The sequence below is a fragment of the Scylla paramamosain genome, chromosome 20 (genome assembly GCF_035594125.1).
Source record: "Scylla paramamosain isolate STU-SP2022 chromosome 20, ASM3559412v1, whole genome shotgun sequence".
NCBI lineage: Eukaryota > Metazoa > Arthropoda > Malacostraca > Decapoda > Portunidae > Scylla > Scylla paramamosain.
In genome coordinates this window covers 18,102,696-18,122,250 of record NC_087170.1, presented here as the reverse complement: position 1 = coordinate 18,122,250, position 19,555 = coordinate 18,102,696, and the positions used below count along the sequence as shown (strand labels likewise).

General features: G+C 39.8%; 1 protein-coding gene across 6 annotated transcripts; it reads right to left on the bottom strand.

The window, feature by feature from the left end:
* Window positions 1–19,218, bottom strand: LOC135110528 (mediator of RNA polymerase II transcription subunit 14-like). Of its 6 annotated transcripts, XM_064022934.1 has the most exons (27): window positions 19,076–19,091; window positions 18,366–18,420; window positions 17,648–17,846; window positions 17,371–17,503; window positions 16,906–17,047; window positions 16,235–16,392; window positions 15,583–15,744; window positions 13,584–13,715; window positions 13,113–13,310; window positions 11,752–11,899; window positions 11,404–11,611; window positions 10,943–11,102; window positions 10,390–10,594; window positions 9,722–9,885; window positions 9,145–9,318; window positions 6,376–6,625; window positions 5,698–5,889; window positions 4,957–5,144; window positions 4,419–4,613; window positions 3,730–3,939; window positions 3,193–3,448; window positions 2,717–2,847; window positions 2,427–2,534; window positions 1,971–2,129; window positions 1,731–1,865; window positions 1,485–1,619; window positions 1–1,356 (listed from the first exon to the last, which is right to left on the bottom strand). In XM_064022934.1, the coding sequence occupies exons 3-27, from the start codon at window positions 17,812–17,814 to the stop codon at window positions 277–279; spliced, it is 5,190 nt and encodes a 1,729-aa protein (XP_063879004.1). In that variant the 5' UTR covers window positions 17,815–17,846; window positions 18,366–18,420; window positions 19,076–19,091; the 3' UTR covers window positions 1–276. The 6 variants fall into 6 exon arrangements, with proteins under 6 accessions (XP_063879004.1, XP_063879003.1, XP_063879006.1 ...); XM_064022933.1 differs by lacking the exon at window positions 18,366–18,420 and having other exon boundaries at window positions 19,076–19,218; XM_064022936.1 differs by lacking the exon at window positions 18,366–18,420 and having other exon boundaries at window positions 4,419–4,610; window positions 19,076–19,218.
* Between the last annotated feature and the right edge of the window lie 337 nt (window positions 19,219–19,555).

Genomic DNA, 19,555 nt, shown 5'->3' with positions numbered 1-19,555 from the left:
TAAAAATAACTTTTTATTTTGTAGTCTTAACAGTACTTTCCACAAAATATTAACCTGAAAAAGGCTCAAATAAGAAATAAATGACTGACCTTGGATCGATCAATACTGTACAGTATAATGGTTTAATAACTCCAACAAAATTCATCCTGGTTTTCTTCCCAAGCCAATTAGCAAAGGTGTCAAAAGTGGTTGATCACTAAACCAACTCAGTCTTGTCAAGCAGTTTTCCCTTTGTAAGGAAGAATACAGGCACCTGTTGTAAGCCTTCAGCCAGATTCATCGGTTGAACTGGTTCATCATGTTGCCAGCAAAGCCTCCTTGCCGACCTCCTGGCCCCATGGTTCCAGGACCTCCCATTGTTCCAGGTCCTCCCATTGATCCAGGTCCACCCATGGATCCTGGTCCACTCATAGACCCAGGACCTTGCATACTTCCGGGTCCTCCCTGCATCCCATGGCCACCCTGCATGCCTCCAGGTCCTTGCATACCACCAGGTCCAGCCTGCATCCCTGGCTGCATGCCTCCAGGCCCACCCAAACCACCAGGTCCCTGCAAACCCCCAGGACCTGTTTGCATGCTATGGCTTGCTTGCATGGCAGCCTGCATACTCCCTGGTCCCTGCATGGCACCAGCCTGCATTCCTCCAGGCCCTCCTTGCATGTTGGTCTGCATCCCATGACTGCTCTGCATACCTGGTCCAGCTTGCATGCTTGCATGAGCTTGCATGCCCCCAGGGCCAATGGTCATCTGGCCAGGTTGTTGGAGTGTGCGAGGACCACTCTGCATGATTCCACCACCAATAGAAGTCATATGACCCTGACTCATGTTGCCAGCCATGACAGGCATGGTGGCCATCCCTGCAGGCACATGGCTCACGCTGGACACTGGCTTAGGACAGGTGTAATGGGCTGAGACTGAGGTTGCTGTATTAGCACTGGACATCATAGCTGGAGATGGGGCAGAAACCTGGACTGAGGCAGCTGAGGAACCTGGGGTGTGGGGAGAAGCTACATGTGGAGAAGGCAGGTGAGGCGAGCCTAAGGCAGGGGTGACAGTGGATGAAGATGAAGGAGGTGCTGGTGGTGGAGGGCCAACAGCCAAGGCTGCCCCATCAGACCCAAGTGCAAGACCACAAACTAGCTCCCGAATATAAGGATAGAGACAAAGCTCCCCTGCTTGGAGGTGAGCACGAGCCATGATGTCATTGATGACCTGGTTGGTGAGCGTGAGAGCTGATGCAGGCTGCCGATGCTCAGCCACCTGAGTCTTGTTGGTAACAGAGTCGTACACCACTGGCAGCATCACACAGCCAGACCCATCTTCCCCAACACCAGTGTTCACACGGGTCAGCTGGAACTGTGATCACAACACGTGTTGTAATTATTGCTGAATAGTTTAGAAAATTATGAACAAACTAGTGGTCAAGTTTATGAATAATTACCAGTTAAATGTGATTTAGCAATCTTCAACAACATGTTACTTACAAAGAGGAGGGTTTTGCTGCGAGACACCACCACTATATGAAGACCTGGTGGTGCTATGTGGTATCCGACAGGAGGATTAGTGAGGCACCACTGGATGTTCCACTTCATCTGCTGTTGGAGCTGAGGGCTGGGGTTCTGCAATGAGGTGGTGATGGGTCACTAAGGACAAGACTAACAGATGACGTCACCAAATTTTTATCCATGATTTAAGAAAATCATCAAGTCCTTCAGGCTTCCTCCACTCACCAATTCAAGTTGCATTAGCTTGATACAATCCCTGAGCACCCGGGCAGAGAACTTGAGGATGTTATAAAAGGACTGAACAGCATATGGCCTGTACGGTGGGATTGGGACCTTTGCACGGAAAAATTTTTCTATGGTCTGCAAGAAAGAGAATCATATTTTATATGGCAACAGTAATATAACTTCTTTGATGTTATTTGTATATTAAAACAAGTAGTTATTGAATTAAAAGTTGCTTCTCACCTGTAGTTCCTCCTGAGTCCAGTGTTCAGATTGGTCAGCTGGAGACTGCAGCTTGAGGATGAGGCTGTAACCAGGGCTGGACTGCACCAGAAGCTGGCACACCAATGTCTCTGTCTTGAACTGTAAGCTGCCTGCCTCCACTCCATTCACTGCCTTCATCTGGAATTCAGAGGACTTGAATTATGGAAGAGTCACAAGTGTTCTGCTTGTCCTGCTTTCTGAGGCTGTAGTGATATATTACAGCCACAAATGAACACCTTCCAAATAATAAAAGCAAGTTACATATCATCGACTCACTCAATTTTGTGGTATAGACCAGAGGAACCTCTCTATATAACTAATATGCCTACTAGAGCATCAAATTTCTGCTCACTGAGTAGGGTACAAGTTTGATTTTTATTTATCTGAAAGGTACTAACAAACTCAGCTGGTGCCTGCACAGATCACATAACTCACCATCTCACAGCCTTCACAGAGCTGTTGGAAGTGTCGCTTGATGTAGGTGATCCCCAAGAACTGCTCAAGCAAGCACTGGATGGTGTTCTCTCCACCTGACTCCTCCATCTGCAGGTGAGTAAGGGATGGATATATTTAAGGTCATCTTGTGTGTATTTCTAGTGGTCAAGTTTATGAATAATTACCAGTTAAATGTGACATCACTTTGTAAAAAAAACATATTTCATATGTACTGAAGTCTCTAATATTCTTTTATATCTATTTCTTTTCCCCCCTCTCCTTGCACCTACTGGAGTGGGAGAACACAAGGTGTGGAAAGCATCGTGGGTGAGGGTTGTTGGGACAGCTGCAGCATATGGTTTATTTGGCAGCACTCGGTTAGGTCCACAGCTGCTGCCCAGTCCACCAGTTCCTCCACCGCCTGTACATAAGACCACACCAAGTTCTGATGATCACTGTACATATTTTCTACCATGATATACACAATTAACATCAACACATACAGACAACGATGGCAAGAGAATGGGAGATGAACAGCTCTACCTTATCTGGCTCATACAGGAGAAGGCATCCATGTCATGTTGCTGACATTAGGTGTGTATAAATATGGCAAAAAACATTACCTGCATCTAAATAAGAAGGCAATTTAGCTATCAATAAGTTTGAGTTTCATGTCATAACTTTTGCCATCACCATCACTACTGATAATTCAACTCACTCAATGCCTCTATCATAAGCAACAAGATGACAGCCAGAGTTTCCTTACCGTGCATCATGGCTGAAGCTGGCGAGTGCATGGGGACTGAGTGAGGGCCAGCAGGGGAGGGAACTAGGAACCCAGGAGAGGAGACACCATGTTGGGCTGCTGAGGAGGGAGAGTTGGAGCCCAGAAAGCCAGAGCCAGGAGAGGGGTGGGGCAGCATGGCAGGGGAAGGGTTCATGCCTGGTAGAGGTGGTGGGGAGGCTAAGGAAAAACCAGTCTGTGCAGGGCTGGCAACAAACCCGCCTCCATGGCCACTAGTCTGGGGTGGGATAAAAGAAATTGGCAAATAGGAATCAGTGTTAAGCAGTGGCCAAAAGAAATATAAATTGCATTTCAGATCATTTTAAGTGTTTACATTGCAGTTGTATCAGTAACATCAATCAAATTTTAATTTTTAAACCATGAAAATGCAGCATAATCTTGTGGTCTTGATCTCCCCTCTATATGGTGGTTCCTAAATGGGCATCTGTAATTTATTGTGGCACAAAAATTGCTCAACTTGACCAATAAACACTTGTAGCCAACACATGTGAACATTACCTGAGTGATGCCACCAGGGTGAGGGCTGGCAGGGGTGTGGGGGTTGGAGCTGATGGGGGGTGTCATTGGGCCATGGCGGGCAGGGGAGGCTGCCTTGTGTGTCGTCCAAAGGGTGTCATCTAGTGGTATGGGTGTTGGGGGATTCTCCTCCTCAGACTGGGAGCGCCGGATGTTGATTGCTGACTCGTCCACATACTTGCTGAGGAATGCCTGTGCAGGGACAGTAACCACTGAATTACAGCCTCCCTGAAGTGAGGTAATGGTGGACAACCATGACCTTTTAAGCTTATGAAAATTCTTCATTAATTTCCAGTAGATAAGGAATGTCTTACTATTCACATTTTGCAGACAAGAATTCAATAACTATAACAAGCCACTGTAATATGAATTATTACTCTTCTAGATAAGGCTGTACATGTAAGGACTTGGCAATAGGAGATCAAGTAAATCGTTAGCTTCCTGTGAGAGCAAGCACCTTATTTCCCATGCATTCTTACTCTGTATGAACAATTTTCTAAATTACTGTGTAGCCCATGTAAGGCAGACATGAGAAGATAAAAAAAATAAAAACATTTCTGGTAAAAAAAAAAAAAAGCCTGTTAGCTAAAGAGGAAAACAAAGCTAAAAGAAGGAAATATAAATAGAACACCACATATCACAACAAGAATGGCACTAATTGCTCACAGTACCTTTAGTCCTTGTATCTGTATGAATTCTTCAATCAGCTTGGAGGTGTCAAAGCTGCTGTAGGCACCGTCCCGCAATGCAACAAGGCCATTCTGCAGCAGGTCCACATTGAGGCAGTACACATTGCGGTAGATGATGTTGACACGTGTAGGCGACTGCGGCATTATTGTGAAGTTCTTGACAGGATTATTCTTCTGCTTGTCAAGGGAAAAGGAGACTTAGGAAAGGAGGTATGGTAGGCAGGCATGAAATACATGTCAATCTCTGACAGAATGTTACTCTATGCTTCTTGCACAGGCCACATACAAGTGCAAATGCCTCCTTACTAAGACACTGGCCACTTGCAGCAGCAGAAAAATATCAAAAGCAGCACAATTATTCATCAACATTCCTTAGGGTGATTCAACTAGCATTGATCAAACAACCTTAGAATCTAATCTGAGTCTCATTGTTATGACACTGCATGCAGTGCACACTGGAAAATTAATAGCATGAATACATGTGACTGACAGAGAACATGGAATTCAATAAGCAAAATACCTTATCAATGACTCCCAAGTGAAGGGTTGGTGAAAGTTGTGAGATGGCAAGGAGAGGCTGGTAGGTGTGGTGCAGGGTAGTGGCCAAGTCCACCAGTCCCATCACTCCATTCTGGTTGACCAACTCCTGCAGTTGCTCCTGCATCAGTGTGTGTGGGTTGGTGGCCCACACTCCCTCACCACTCATGCCTGAGAAACATACATGGTATGTTATTTAATCATGTGTCTACCTAAATTACACTGGCATCACATCACTGCAATTCTTGCTTACCAATTTATTATTACTTTTCTTGACACCTTAACCCCTTTGTTATAGCTGCTTCCTGCAAGCATGCTTAAAATTCAACTCTGCTGCACTACCATTATTCTTGAGCTGCTGGATTGCATCAGGGCATCATCACTTCATCATTACACACACACACACACACACACACACACACACATATATATATATATATATATATATATATATATATATATATATATATATATATATATATATATATATATATATATATATATATATATATATAGATAGATAATGACCATGAGATGCATTTGTGATGTGTGAAAAAGAATGTACAAATAATATTAGTTACACAACAAATGGATTTAGTAAACCTGCAACATACACATAAATACAATTTACAGCTTTTATTCTCTTAATCATATCACATTTTTTTTAAATTTATTTACTTATTTATTTTCTTTATTTCTGTCTGACTCTCACTACCATACTCACCAAAGCTGACTGTGAAGGCTTTTTTCTCTGGCACAAAACGCAGGACGCAGTAGGCATCAAAGCTTGGCCCGTAGGAGAGTGTGATGGACTTGTAATTGAATGAGCGTACCCTCACCATCTCACTCAATGTCTTTGGGTTTGGCACATTGCTACTAATGCTGCTGCTGCTGCTACCTGCTGACTCCACACCAGCTGTGCAAGTGAGGGGCAGAAACAATGCAGAGGAATCAGAACAGATAATTTAATCTGATTTAACATGAGATTATAAGTGCAGAAAGAATAAGAATGCTATAATGGAGATGCCTGGATGAGTGTGCTACTGACAAATGGATATGTGTGGATCAAAATCAATTAGAAAACAAATATGTATGGACTGTCATTGAAACTTATTACAATACTGGATAATACTTCTGTGTACATATACTTTTTCCTAAACAGGAGAAGCACATCATTCAATCTAAAATAATACTAGTCAGAAGCACGTATAATGTCGTGGAAATATTAATCACAAAACAAATGCGACCTGACTAATAAACTTATAGAATGAAATAGCTAATATGGTGAAGGTTCTATACATATCTTTAATGATTAGGATGCTCTTGATAATAATGATGATGATGATGATGATGATGATGAAGATGATGTCTATCCTATCCTTACCCAAGATCCTGCACTAACCTAGGCTCCCCCACACACCTCTGGATGCCTTCAGCTGAGCCGCAAACTGTAGCACAAGCTGGTAGAGCCTGGCTATGGAAGTCCAGTCAGCCAGGATTGCCTCTACAGTAGTGTTGACATTCTCTGCACCTGTGACGTCATATGTGAAGTAGCAGGCCCGCCGTGGTCCCTGCTCCCTAGAGTGCTGGCTCACCACCGGGCAATTGGTAAAAAGGTACTCCATTCCGAACACCCTCGATCCCGTGAATTGCTGTAGGCGAGTTTCACATAACACAGTAAATTAAATATTATGCAAAAATACCTTTGTTTGTTACTTACAAGTGGGAATGAATGCTACAACTCAGAGCATCAATACCTTAATCTAATTCTGTACATAAAAATTAAAGAACAAGGACCTGGAAAAGTGTCAAATACTTAAAAAAGATACTTAAAAAAGAACAGTTATACATATGTAAAATAGTCGTCTGAGTTCTTTGGAGTAAGATACAAATAAAAATAATTTTTCACTTCTTGAAAATAATAAAACATGTAGAAAACACATTTTTCGATTGATATAAATATATTTTATATGAATATTACTATTCTGCATTTCATAATGTAATCATCTGTAAGCTTAGATAAAATTTATCAAAAAATTTTTTTTCCAATGTTTTCTACAGGTCCGGACCTGCGTTAAAAATTTTGAAAAAAAACTTCAATTTAAAGAATTTTTACAAAACAATTCTGATATGTTGGATACTTGAAAAAAGAACTATTATACATATGTAAAATAGCTGTTTGAGTTCTTTGGAGTATGGTACAAATGAAAATAATTTTCACTTTATGAAAAAAAAAATTAAAACATAGAAAACACATTTTTCGATATATATATATATATATATATATATATATATATATATATATATATATATATATATATATATATATATATTTTATATGAATATTCCTACTCTGTATTTCATAATGTAATCATCTGTAAGCTTAGATAAAAAAATTTTATTGGAAAAGTTTTTCCAATTTTTTGTACAGGTCCGGACCTGCGTTACAAATTTTGAAAAAAATTTGAATTTAAAGAATTTTTACAAAATAATTCTGATATGTTGGATACTTAAAAAAGAACAGTTATGCATATGTAAAATAGTCGTCTGAGTTCTTTGGAGTAAGGTACAAATAAAAATAATTTTTCACTTTTTGAAAATAATAAAACATGTAGAAAACACATTTTTCGATTGATATAAATATATTTTATATGAATATTACTATTCTGCATTTCATAATGTAATCATCTGTAAGCTTAGATAAAAAAATTTTATCAAAAAATTTTTTTCCAATGTTTTCTACAGGTTTTCTACCTGCGTTAAAAATTTTGAAAAAAAATAAATTTAAAGAATTTTTACAAAACAATTCTGATATGTTGGATACTTAAAAAAGAACCATTATACATATGTAAAATAGCTGTTTGAGTTCTTTGGAGTATGGTACAAATAAAAATAATTTTCACTTTTAAAAAAAAATTAAAACACAGAAAACACACATTTTTCAATTGTTATATATATTTTATATGAATATTCCTACTCTGTATTTCATAATGTATTCATCTGTAAGCTAAGATAAAAAAATTTTATCGGAAAAGTTTTTTCAATTTTTTGTACCTGCGTTAAAAATTTTGAAAAATTTCAATTTAAAGAATTTTTACAAAACAATTCTGATATGTTGGATACTTAAAAAAAGAACTATTATACATATGTAAAATAGCTGTTTGAGTTCTTTGGAGTATGGTACAAATGAAAATAATTTTCACTTTTTGAAAAAAAAATTAAAACAGAAAACACACATTTTTCAATTGATATATATATATATATTTTTTTTATATGAATATTCCTACTCTGTATTTCATAATGTAATCATCTGTAAGCTTAGATAAAAAAATTTTATTGGAAAAGTTTTTCCAATTTTTTGTACAGGTCCGGACCTGCGTTACAAATTTTGAAAAAAAAATTGAATTTAAAGAATTTTTACAAAATAATTCTGATATGTTGGATACTTAAAAAGAACAGTTATGCATATGTAAAATAGTCGTCTGAGTTCTTTGGAGTAAGGTACAAATAAAAATAATTTTTCACTTTTTGAAAAAAATTAATACACATAGAAAACACACGTTTTTCGATTGATATATATATATATATATATATATATATATATATATATATATATATATATATATATATATATATATATATATATATTATATGAATATTCCTATTCTGCATTTCATAATGTATTCATCTGTAAGCTTAGATAAAAAAATTTTATCAGAGAATTTTTTCCAATTTTTTGTACAAGTCCAGACCTGTTAGAAAAAAAAAGGAATTTAAAGAATTTTAACAAACAATTCAAATATGTTGGATACTTAAAAAAGAACCGTTATACATATGTAAAATTGATATCAATCAATATATTGATTGAATGATTGAGGCACATGACCATCATGACACCATTCAAGTACAAAATATTGCTGTAACTTGTCACTTTTCACTCAGTGCTTGAAGAATTCCAACAAATTTTGCACACAAATGAAGATAAGCTGCATAAATACTTACATCTTGATGATTACAGCACAAAATATATGAAAACAAGACTCTTACCGTAGACATGAGTGACTGTTGTTTGCACATATGTGGAGATAAACTATACATGTATTTGCATCTTGGTTGGGGGCGGAAGCAATACTCTCACACTAGACACTGAATGACAGTAGTAACTACTCACCCAGGCCACTGCCACCTGCATGCGGATGGAGGCAGATAGAAGGTGCTTGCGGAGGGCGAGGATGGTGCTAGCGGACAATCCCTCAGTGCTGGGTAGGTCAATGAGACGCAGCAGCACCCCCATACCTCCCTCCTCTATCTGCTCCCCAGTGTTGAAAACCCCGTGCTCTCGGAGCTATCAGGACAGACATGGGTGTTAAACTGTTAGTCTGTTTGATGGATGAATAACAGCACAAGACTATGTGATGACTGGTGGAGAGAGAGAGAGAGAGAGAGAGAGAGAGAGAGAGAGAGAGAGAGAGAGAGAGAGAGAGAGAGAGAGAGAGAGAGAGAGAGAGAGAGAGAGAGAGAGAGAGAGAGAGAGAGAGAGAGAGAGAGAGAGAAACAATGGTTTGTCTGAAAACAATGTTTAATCACACTTTTGAGACAAGCCTCCATATAGCGGCCAACGATCAACTCAAATATTGAATGAAGCTTTGCATAACTAAAAGGATGCAACAAATTCATGATTCATTGAGATTTTGGTGGCATAAATATAAATAACTGGTAGTTTCCTATCTATTTGTGGTCAATCATACCTTGAGAGAGAGATGTGTCAGAGGCAGCTTCACATCAGTCATGGCCACACACTGGGCAACATCAGGCAGGAAGTATGCTGGGACCTTGACACGTTTGCTGGCTGGCTCACTGCGCTGGAGTAACTTGCGTTTGCCTCCCAGCGCCCGCTCACCTGGCTCCACCACTGATGTGAACAGGGGGTGCAGGAGGAAGTGAGAAGAAATATTACATTTATGAGATAATTTGAAGTTGATTGTGTAATATGTTATACTGCACAAGATGTCACAGAAACCTGGAAGGTAAATCAAACTAACAAATAATAATAATAATAATAATATTATTCCTCATTAAAGAGTAAAGGCAGCTTCATAGTAAGCAAGAATAATTAACCTTCTGATTTTTCAGGTCAAAGAGCAAGTGTTGATAAGTAAACGTATATAACATGAATGGAAGAGAAAATAATAGCTCTAAACCTGAGTCATGACAGTACCAAGCTGACTCGGAGATTTACTTATGAGAGTTTCATACTCTTTACAGGGAAAAATGAGCTCTATGTCAATAAAATACAGCATGAAGATAAATTTCATTTAATCAATACAGTTATAAACTGTTCAAGCTAAACTCCCTTAACATAAGAACTCAGCCTCACCCTTGCCCACACCTACAAAGCAGCAGGGAGCTAACTCACCATCAACTTTGGTAGAAGGACCATGGGTACACACAAAGGAGTCCAGCTTCACCAGGTGGTAGGCTCTCAGGTAACTCTTGGGAATGGCAGTCTGTACTGTGTCATCATCTGGGTTGTCCTCAATGCTGGCCTGCCGCACCACCATGAAGTACAGGCTCTGCTCCACCTCACAAGGGCTTCCCTCACGTTCATGGAACTCAACAATCTGGTGACACAAAGGAGTGTTTGAACATATATCGATTAAGTTACATTTTGAGGAGAAGCAATGTTAGAAGAGCTTGAAAATACTTGTGTTTGGTAAGCTAACTCCACAGCTTAACAAGATTATCTATACACTTTCACAACAAACAGAAGAAATTGTAGGTAAGAGCCTTTACTTTTAGTAATGCATAATCAAACAGTTACTGCAATGTTCACCTATAGTTCATGACATAATGAAAGATTGTCTGAATGATGCAAAACACAATATTCTACATGATATGTCCACTAATCGAATACCAACACACTTTAATATTTTATCTATAGTTACATCAATGAGCCTGTGTAAACTCACCACAACATAACCTGGGTGCTTGTGGAAGGTGATGAACACTTTATGCTTGGAGAGGGCATTGAGGGGATGGGAGGTGTAGTACATGAGGGGCAGCCGCTCGTGAGCTGTGGCTGGGAGATGCTGCAGAGTCTTTTCGGTCCGTCGCACCATCAACCAATACCTGTTGGCCATTTATTACATAAATTAGAAATGAAGGATGAAGCAAGGGTGTAGTAGTTAGGTAAGTGTGATAGATGATGTATACTGATGTCTGGACAGGCAATACAAGAAATTATTAAAATATCAATTATGACTGGTGCAATAAGGTGTTGATATCACAAGTGATATCTACTTTACTTAAGGGCCAGCATTAGAAATGAAGATAGCACTGTACAAGTTAGTTAACACTCATGTAAGACCCCCACCACCTTAATCCCTCAGTATGTTACACCCTGAGGTGGCCTGGAGAAAGGGCCACTCACCTGAGCTCTGAGATGAGTTCATGTAGCTTGGTGTGGTCATGGTTGAGGGCCACCTGTAACTCTGGAATGATGGGGCAGTTGTCATACTGTGGGACTGAGGGAAGGAGCACGCCTGTGTGGGTGTCCACTGTTACTAACAGCTGTTCAGACCGCAGGTTGGGCTGCAGTATAGGTACATGAAGTACTGCTGGAGATCCACTCAGCTGGCCTGGGGAACCAGAACCATTCCTTATGAGTCACAGGGTTCATGTTTGCTGTATCACAAGAGGATGTTGCACTGTATTTCAGATCAAAACAAATTTTCACACATTTTCTGCATTCAAGACATAAATGTTGACCAACACTCACACTTCTCAGCATCTGCACCAAGCTTAGCATCCAGCTCCTGCTTCAGCTCAGACAGCCGTGCCTTGGTCCTGAGGTAGATGGTGTGCACCAACAAACGCTCAATGGACAAATGGTCACTCCTGATGGCACGCTCTGCTATTTCTGACTCCTAGGGTTGGATAAGGGGATGAAACTATAAATTAGGCAAGGGCACACTGCACCCATAAAGATAGAGTAACAGAAATTCTAGTGTTTACCTTGATTTTTTAACCACCTCAATAGCACTAACTGAGCCCGACACAAAAATATCAATATACAATCAAACCAAAATAAATCATGGTACACAAGATTGATTAGATTCACTTATTACAAACATGATAGAGCACAATGAAAACTTTCCTTCTATAGATAGTTTCTTGACAATGTCTGAAGAAGCATCAGAATTTGATAAGTAGATTTGGAAGGAAAAAAAAAAAATCTTAATGTTAATAAATATATCTCAACAATATACCATATTTGATGGCTCATAAGATGCACCTTTTCTCCAAGAATAAAAAAAAGTCTCAGGAAATGAGCCTGTGTCCTATGAGGCCAAGGTTCAGCATTGAGGCAGTGGTTGGTGGTAAGTCTATGGCAACAGAGGCTCTAAAATCAAACTCCAGACATCTTTGCATATGTAAACAAAGTGATGATTGGTACTACATCACAAAACAACTCTTTCTTTCAAGGTAACAATACACAATAGGTCATACCGGTAATTCACACAGAATGACACCAGTCCGGAAGAATTTGCCTAAGTGACCATGCACACATGCATTGCTTGCACCAAAACAAATATGCAGTTGGTTACGCGCCGAACCCGGTGACACGGACAAGCTTCACTGCGTTCTTTACAGTGTGATGCCGTTACTCCTTGAGGTAAGATACACTTTCATACAATTAAAATTGCACCTATCTTTTAACATTCTTATGAACAAACTTTATTACCCCTGTAGTCTCTCACAGTCACTGCTGACGCCATATGCCTGGTACATGTTTACATCTCACAACAGGATTGGTACGTAGCCTACTAGCAAATATTAAAGTTTTTAAAACCAAAATATTGGAATCTAATAATGATCTAAAGGCATATGAGAGTCTTCAAATGTCAGGTGAAATCCTTCACTTCATATTCAGAACTTAAATCCGCTCATTTATCTTTTTTTTTCACTTCAATGTCTGCCAAAACTGGGTGCGTCTTATGAGCCCATGTGTCTTATGAGCCATCAAATGCGGTAAGATAATTTTGAGCTTTGGACTGAAAGCCACAATAAATCTATTTGTAACTCTGACAATGCAAAAAGATGCAATGGGAGACTATTAGAGGTAGTACACTGTCTCACCTTGGAGCCCAGGCAAGGTGTGTGGAGGACAGTGAGAGGTTTAGAGGGCTGAGTGGGATCTGTCTGTACAGTAAGCCTGTAGCCCAGTTGGGAGGAGGGATCATGTTGGCTCAGCTCACGCCAGTAGGTCAGTGTGAGGGAGCGCCCCTGGATGTACTCCTCAATGCGGATGTGGGAGTCCAGCCGGTCCTCCAGCAGCTGATGAGAACCAGGGATGAAGAACAGGGTCAGGAGGATGGAGAAGTGATGGATGGACTTAATGCAGTACAACAGTGTATGACAGAGCTATGATAAAGCAACTTGTTAGCTGAATTTATTGGAGAGTGAGAATGGTGACTGACAATACATATGATACCAGGAGTGCAGAACCTTCAAAAAAAGTTCTTATCTTCATTTGTGTTAAAACATGACAGTATGGAAACTGAAAGCAACATTTCTAAGAAGGTGGTGTGTGATGCTTCCAACTACTACCTTCTGGGTCTGGGTAAAGAGGACCTCCAGCTGCAGGGACTGACAGAAAGAGTGAAGAACCATGTATGTCTCCTGCAGAGGATTGGGGTTATCCTGAAGACGTGACTGGATCAGCTGGTGGATGAAGGCAATCTGTGCACGGTGGGAAATAAAGGAGAAAGTAGACAAGAGACATAATTTGTACAATTAGTAGTAAATTTATGTTACTGGTTTATTATAGGAAGAAGACATGATGTTAACTGTGTCAAGGATCTCTCTCTGCACTGAGTCTGCTTGATTCTGCTCAGCATGATAAACTATAACAAAACATTTTTTTCAAACAACTTGACATTTTAATGATGTATACACTATTCCTGGTGTCACACAGCAAGCATCATAAACACAAGTAAAAATGCATGCACAGACACGTGCATGTAAAAACACAAATACATGTAATGCCTTGTTTTGAAACAATGAAAAATTTCTCCAAAGGCTTGTTATGAGGGAATAGCCTGGGATCAAACAACAACTTTTATGTAAGTCAGACTCATCACTAATTGAGTTGACAACAATTATCAAAACAATGGTCTGCTATGACAGTCCTGCTACGACAGATACACACACAGAAGGGCAAAATTATTAGCACTCCACTATAACTGAATGCAAATTTTGACTTTCGTTCATATCTATGGGCCTGCTTTTTTAAACATCGTATTAGTAATTGAGAGGCAGCAAGCCCCACAGTTGTATTTGGTTTTACTAACCCCACAACTGCATTTGTTAAACACTGGACACAAGCCCCAATGTCAGATTAGTAAATACTAACCTTTGCACATAGGTTGGTGGCTCTGGTCCCCTCAGTGATGAGGAAAAGTTGCCAAATTTTATGTTATTTCTCATTTACTAGACTGTCTTATGCATTTTCCTTCCAGATAGCTAAAGAAAGAGATCATCTATCCAAATATGCCTTCAAAATCATCATAGAACATATAATAGTGAAGAAATCTGTGATTGTATGGTGATATTTGGAGCAATCACAAGTGGCTTGATTGGAGGAGAATGGTGGACCTATTTTGGCTTGTAATATAATCAATAGTGAGAGCTTCTCACTGAACATCCCCACTATATGTGGAGATGTGTGACTTATTCCTCTGTGTGCGGTATTAAAAGAAATATGAAAATCCATCTAGTTACTTTAAATATTGGAAGTTCTCGCAAGTAAGTGGAGGCCAGCAGAATCACCGTCCAGGAGACAAGTAGGAAGTTTTAGAATATTTATTAAATGGGAGTTATAATAGCACTGCTAATATTTTCTTTACCCTCATACTAATGAATGATGATCATGCTTGCTCTAGAAGCAATATCAGTCAAATATAACCCCCATAACCAAACTAAAGCTAATTAAACTTTAAAAATTGCTGTCTGTATTTTAAATGATTTGTGGTGGATATATATATGGGGTTCAAATTACTTAGAATGAGAAGCTCTATCTGATAAGGATAAGGAAAGCCATATTGAGACTCTTAAAAGAGTAAAATAATACCAGGACTTGTCAGGTCACAGTAGATGCTGGCCAGTGAACAAACTATAACTCTCAGGGTGTAAATGCAGTCTCCCAAATGCACCCAAATGTGGCATTTTGAACACCAAATCTATTAATTTTGAGGATGTATGCATTTTTTTTCACATAGTAACACTTTGGTACATTTTAATATTTTCAACATAACTTTCAGTTGCAGAGGACTAGTAAATATCATTGGGATTTGCTGTTGGGGAGGGGTAGCTCACACCAACATTTCCAATATGATTTCTTGGGATTTGGTCACCCTAACTCAAAGCATGGAGCTGGAATAGTGCTTAAAAATCCAAAATGGCTGCATTAGTATCAGTAAATACAAACACCAAATAAAAAAAAAATCAGGCCATTCTGTACAACATGATAAAATGCTACAACATGAGTGGACATCCATCCACACTGCCTCTACTTGATGAACACAAACCAAATGTGTCATCCCCTAACCTGCATCTGATGAACGAGTGGCTTCCCATCTCCCGTCTCCTTGTCCTCAACCAGGATCTCTATTTCCAGTAGTCTCCACGGCTCTCCAGGGGCGTCCCCCATCAGGGTCAGGCTCACTTCAAACTCATGTTCCACAGTGAAGCGCACTCTCCCATTCTCTATCTGTAGGAGGGATGCAACAGTTACCAGAGAGAGAATGAAGAATTATATACCTGAAACATGAATGGCACAATTAATTTTATCAGGTAATATATAAATCAACTTTATAGTAGTAGGCAAATGACAAATTACTTTAATAACTACTTGTATATGAAGCCTAGCCACCAACAATTAAATTCCTAGCAACCCACACAAACTCATTTAATATTACTTCACTTTCAACTCTAATGCAACTTAAAACAATGTTATTACTCTCTTTTTTTAAGAGAAACCCTAATACATCATTATGCATTTGTATCAAAAGAGATGACTCCTGACACGAATCTTTAAAAGCTCTATAATCATTCACATTAAAAAAAAAAGAAAAAAAAAAGTTTTAACACATCACTGCTAATCTACACAACCCAACTCACATTCATGCAAAATCAAATAAACAACAGTAATTCTCTGGCAAAAGCAGGTTTTCTCATCCCCACCCTTAAAAACACCTCACCCTGCATGTCCTCATCTGGGGCGGCAGCTCTGAGGTGACAAGACGGTGCTGGATGATCTGCTCCAGCCTTGTGAGGGTTGACTTGCGCTCCTGTGTGGTGACGGGCTCTGGTGGAAGGATGCGCTGGCGAATGGTGAGTGGCAGTCGATTGTAAGAGCCTGAAGAGAGTGTTGAAGTTGCAGAGATATGGTCAGTATGGTCCTACTGACATTGCTAGTCCCATTTCTTTCACCAAACAGAATTAGAGAGATGTTCAGTGGGTAGTGCAATGTCATGGTCAGTGTTATTGTGTTATTTAGTAGGGAAGTGGATAATTTATTGAGCAGGGCAGTGACTTTATTTATAATTGTCATGGTGTCACTGTTGATTCTATTTCCAGTGCTAATCAGAAATGATTGGAGTGTCTGGTGAGGAAGCGTTGTGACATACAAATGAATATTTTTATAATGATCTACTTCATCCCTTTTCTTTATAATTATAATATGTATCCATATGACATAAGCTAAAGAAAAGCAATCTGATGCAAGGCAAAACTGGTCATCAACTGCAACTGCAATGTTGCAGTGTTTTGGTAGACTGCAAAGTTGCATCCATCCACAATAACAGAGAACAACAGGTAAAATGAGTGTAGATGGCTTGAAGTAATGTATTGAAATCTCTTGCACACCCACCTGTTGTGAGGGTCTCTACAGCAGCAGGGATGTGGAAGTGTGGTAGCCTTGCTCTCACCAGGTTCTCCTTGGTCATGTGGTACAGCTTGTCAGCTGTGTCCGTGAAGAGGCTGTTTTGCTTCTCCAATAATGCCATGATGTGCTGCAGACAAATCAAAATTATCAGATCCGTCAAGAATTTTCCCCATTTTATTTTGTGGTATCTAATCCTCCCTGTGTTGCAATATGCCTGTCCCTGCATCTCATCCTTACACACTCTGGTTCTCGCTCTTCCAATTTCTCTTCAAAGCACCAGCACTTAGTCTGTCAACTTCACAGAACATCCTCTTCCATCCACAGTATCTACCATACTCTTAAAAGTACTTCTCTCCCTCTCTGAAACACAGACTTACCATGACTTAAACACAAGGACTCTCTCTTTATCTGTTTTTTTCCTTTATGTTGATGCTAATAACTGGTACTTACACAGCACTTGTCCACCTTTGAGGCACTGGCCGCCCATTTAACAAGGGCAAGGAGCCGAACGTAAAGCTGCCGTGTCTGCTGGGCATACTGGACGATGTCAACCTTTTTCTCCATGTCACTCTTCCTTGGCAGGCTGTTAATTGTTCAGAGGAAAGCAGAAAGAGAGGGAAAGAACACAGTTATTATCTGTATATCAAGAAGTCTAACTGCCAAACTCTGCCTTTCCCTTCACTTCACAGTAAGACACAACAGCAAAAACAGTGATTTATTCCCTTACATTTCTGCCAAGTTAAGGAGGTCTGAGTAGGTGCGTTGATTGATGTACTGAATGAGGACGCCAAGGGAAATGGTCCCCATCTGGCCACCCATTCCCCCGCCCAAGGAGTCCATGGGTGCCCCACCACTCCCACTCTCCAGGGGGGTGGGGGCTGGGGTGGGGGTCATGGTGGTGGTGGCAGCAACTCCTCTACAAGTTTCTGAGAGAGAACATACGGTGATGTGTGAGAATATCGCTGTTAGTGAGCATGCTGGTAGAAGTCACTGGCTGCCTCACAAATTATTTCATCTAAGAAAATGAACTGATGAATTTCCACTAATTATACCACTATAAATACAAGCTCACTTCTCCCTGGTACATCCTTAGACACTCACTGCCCATGGCTCACCTACAGGCACAGAGAGGCTACAATGGCAGTTGTAAAAGGCACACTGTTACATCCAGTGGGTCACTGGCAAAATACATGAAGACACTAACACACAATTGCTTCACCCATTATGGACCACAATTATTTAATAGCCTTCCTCGATTACTCCAGGACCAAAGTGGTGTAACCTGGTTTTTTATGCCTGAGAAGGTAGAGATTACCAGTCTCTACTGAAAATCTCTCACCTGCACAACACTTGCCTCTTGGAAGTTTGAAATGTACACACTGGTCCAAGGAGGGCGAAAACTCCCCAGTTAGGAGGTGATTAAATGTTAGGTTAGGTTAGTTTACCTTATGGGAGTGTCCAGTGGGTTAGCAGGGGTCGAGGGTGGAGTATTGGTTGAAACTGCAAATTTACACATTTTTTTTTTTTATTTTCCTTAAAATCGGCACAGTGGAATCAGTAAAAAAAAACAAAACAAAAAACGGACAATGATGAGATAACAAGCATTTTCATCTGAGGGGCTAGTAACGTTAGGCTTGGTTCAGATTCCTTGTTCCTTGATTTTCATTGCTGATCCTTTCATTGTACACATCACGATTTGGGAGCTCATACTGTATCGGGAAATAAACAGTCATTGTCTTGAAATTAAAAGACTGAAGTTATTTCCATAAACCCTAAGAAAACGTAAAAAACAATTAAAGCAAATGGTTCTCCCACACCTGACCAGCCACCTACACCAGGATACACCAGCCCCGCCACAACACCTTGCCGGAAATCATACAGAACAGGAGGAGGAATGATGATACAAGTGAGAGACATATCCGCCTCAACCTAGAAACAGTAAATCACAATAAGTAAGTCTGAGGTGCTAACCGAGGCGTCATGAAGCAGCCAACCAGCAAAATAAATCTTTCCTTTTCCCACTACCCTATCATTTACAAGGTACAGGGGTGCGCTGCTTGTTGTGGTGCATGTCAGGGCCCTCTCACAGCCCTTCACATCCCGACCCAGCCCCCATTATCACAGGTGAGCTGTAAAACACACAGGTAAGGGTTACCTAGACGAGAGGACCGAAGAGAGGCACCAACCGCGACCAGCCCAACCTACTGGGTGGTGCAGCATACTTGTCAGTTTGCTGTATTTGATTCGCTACACCTAGAAAATAAATTATCTGAAGTATAAGTAACAGTATTTTCATGTATAATGGGAAATGGAAGATTCCTAAAAAGTTCCACGTATGATCGTTCTAAGGACAACGATAACCAGATGTTCATATTGATTGTCTTAACTTTTGCACCACCCTGTGCATCCTCCGCTTTGCCAGTCTTCACTTCTGGGTTAATAAAATTTCACGAACTTGCGGAGATTTTCCCAATAGCAGGCTATCATAATAATAACAAAAAATATACACAAACTATCAGCGCTAAAGTTTTCTGATAATAACGAAGAAAAAGGAAAAAAAAGAAAAATGGAAAACTTCGTGACAGGGACAAGTTGTGTAACTCAAAAACATACAGCCATTTAAAAACTAAATATT

Coding starts and splice junctions, on each gene's coding strand:
- LOC135110528 (XM_064022933.1), bottom strand. CDS start 17,814: ATGACCCCCACCCCAGCCCCCACCCCCCTGGAGAGTGGGAGTGGTGGG. Junction 16,393..16,905: donor TGTAGAGACCCTCACAACAG/GTGGGTGTGCAA, acceptor CACTCTCTTCAG/GCTCTTACAATCGACTGCCA. Junction 6,626..9,144: donor TGCAGGTGGCAGTGGCCTGG/GTGAGTAGTTAC, acceptor ACTCGCCTACAG/CAATTCACGGGATCGAGGGT.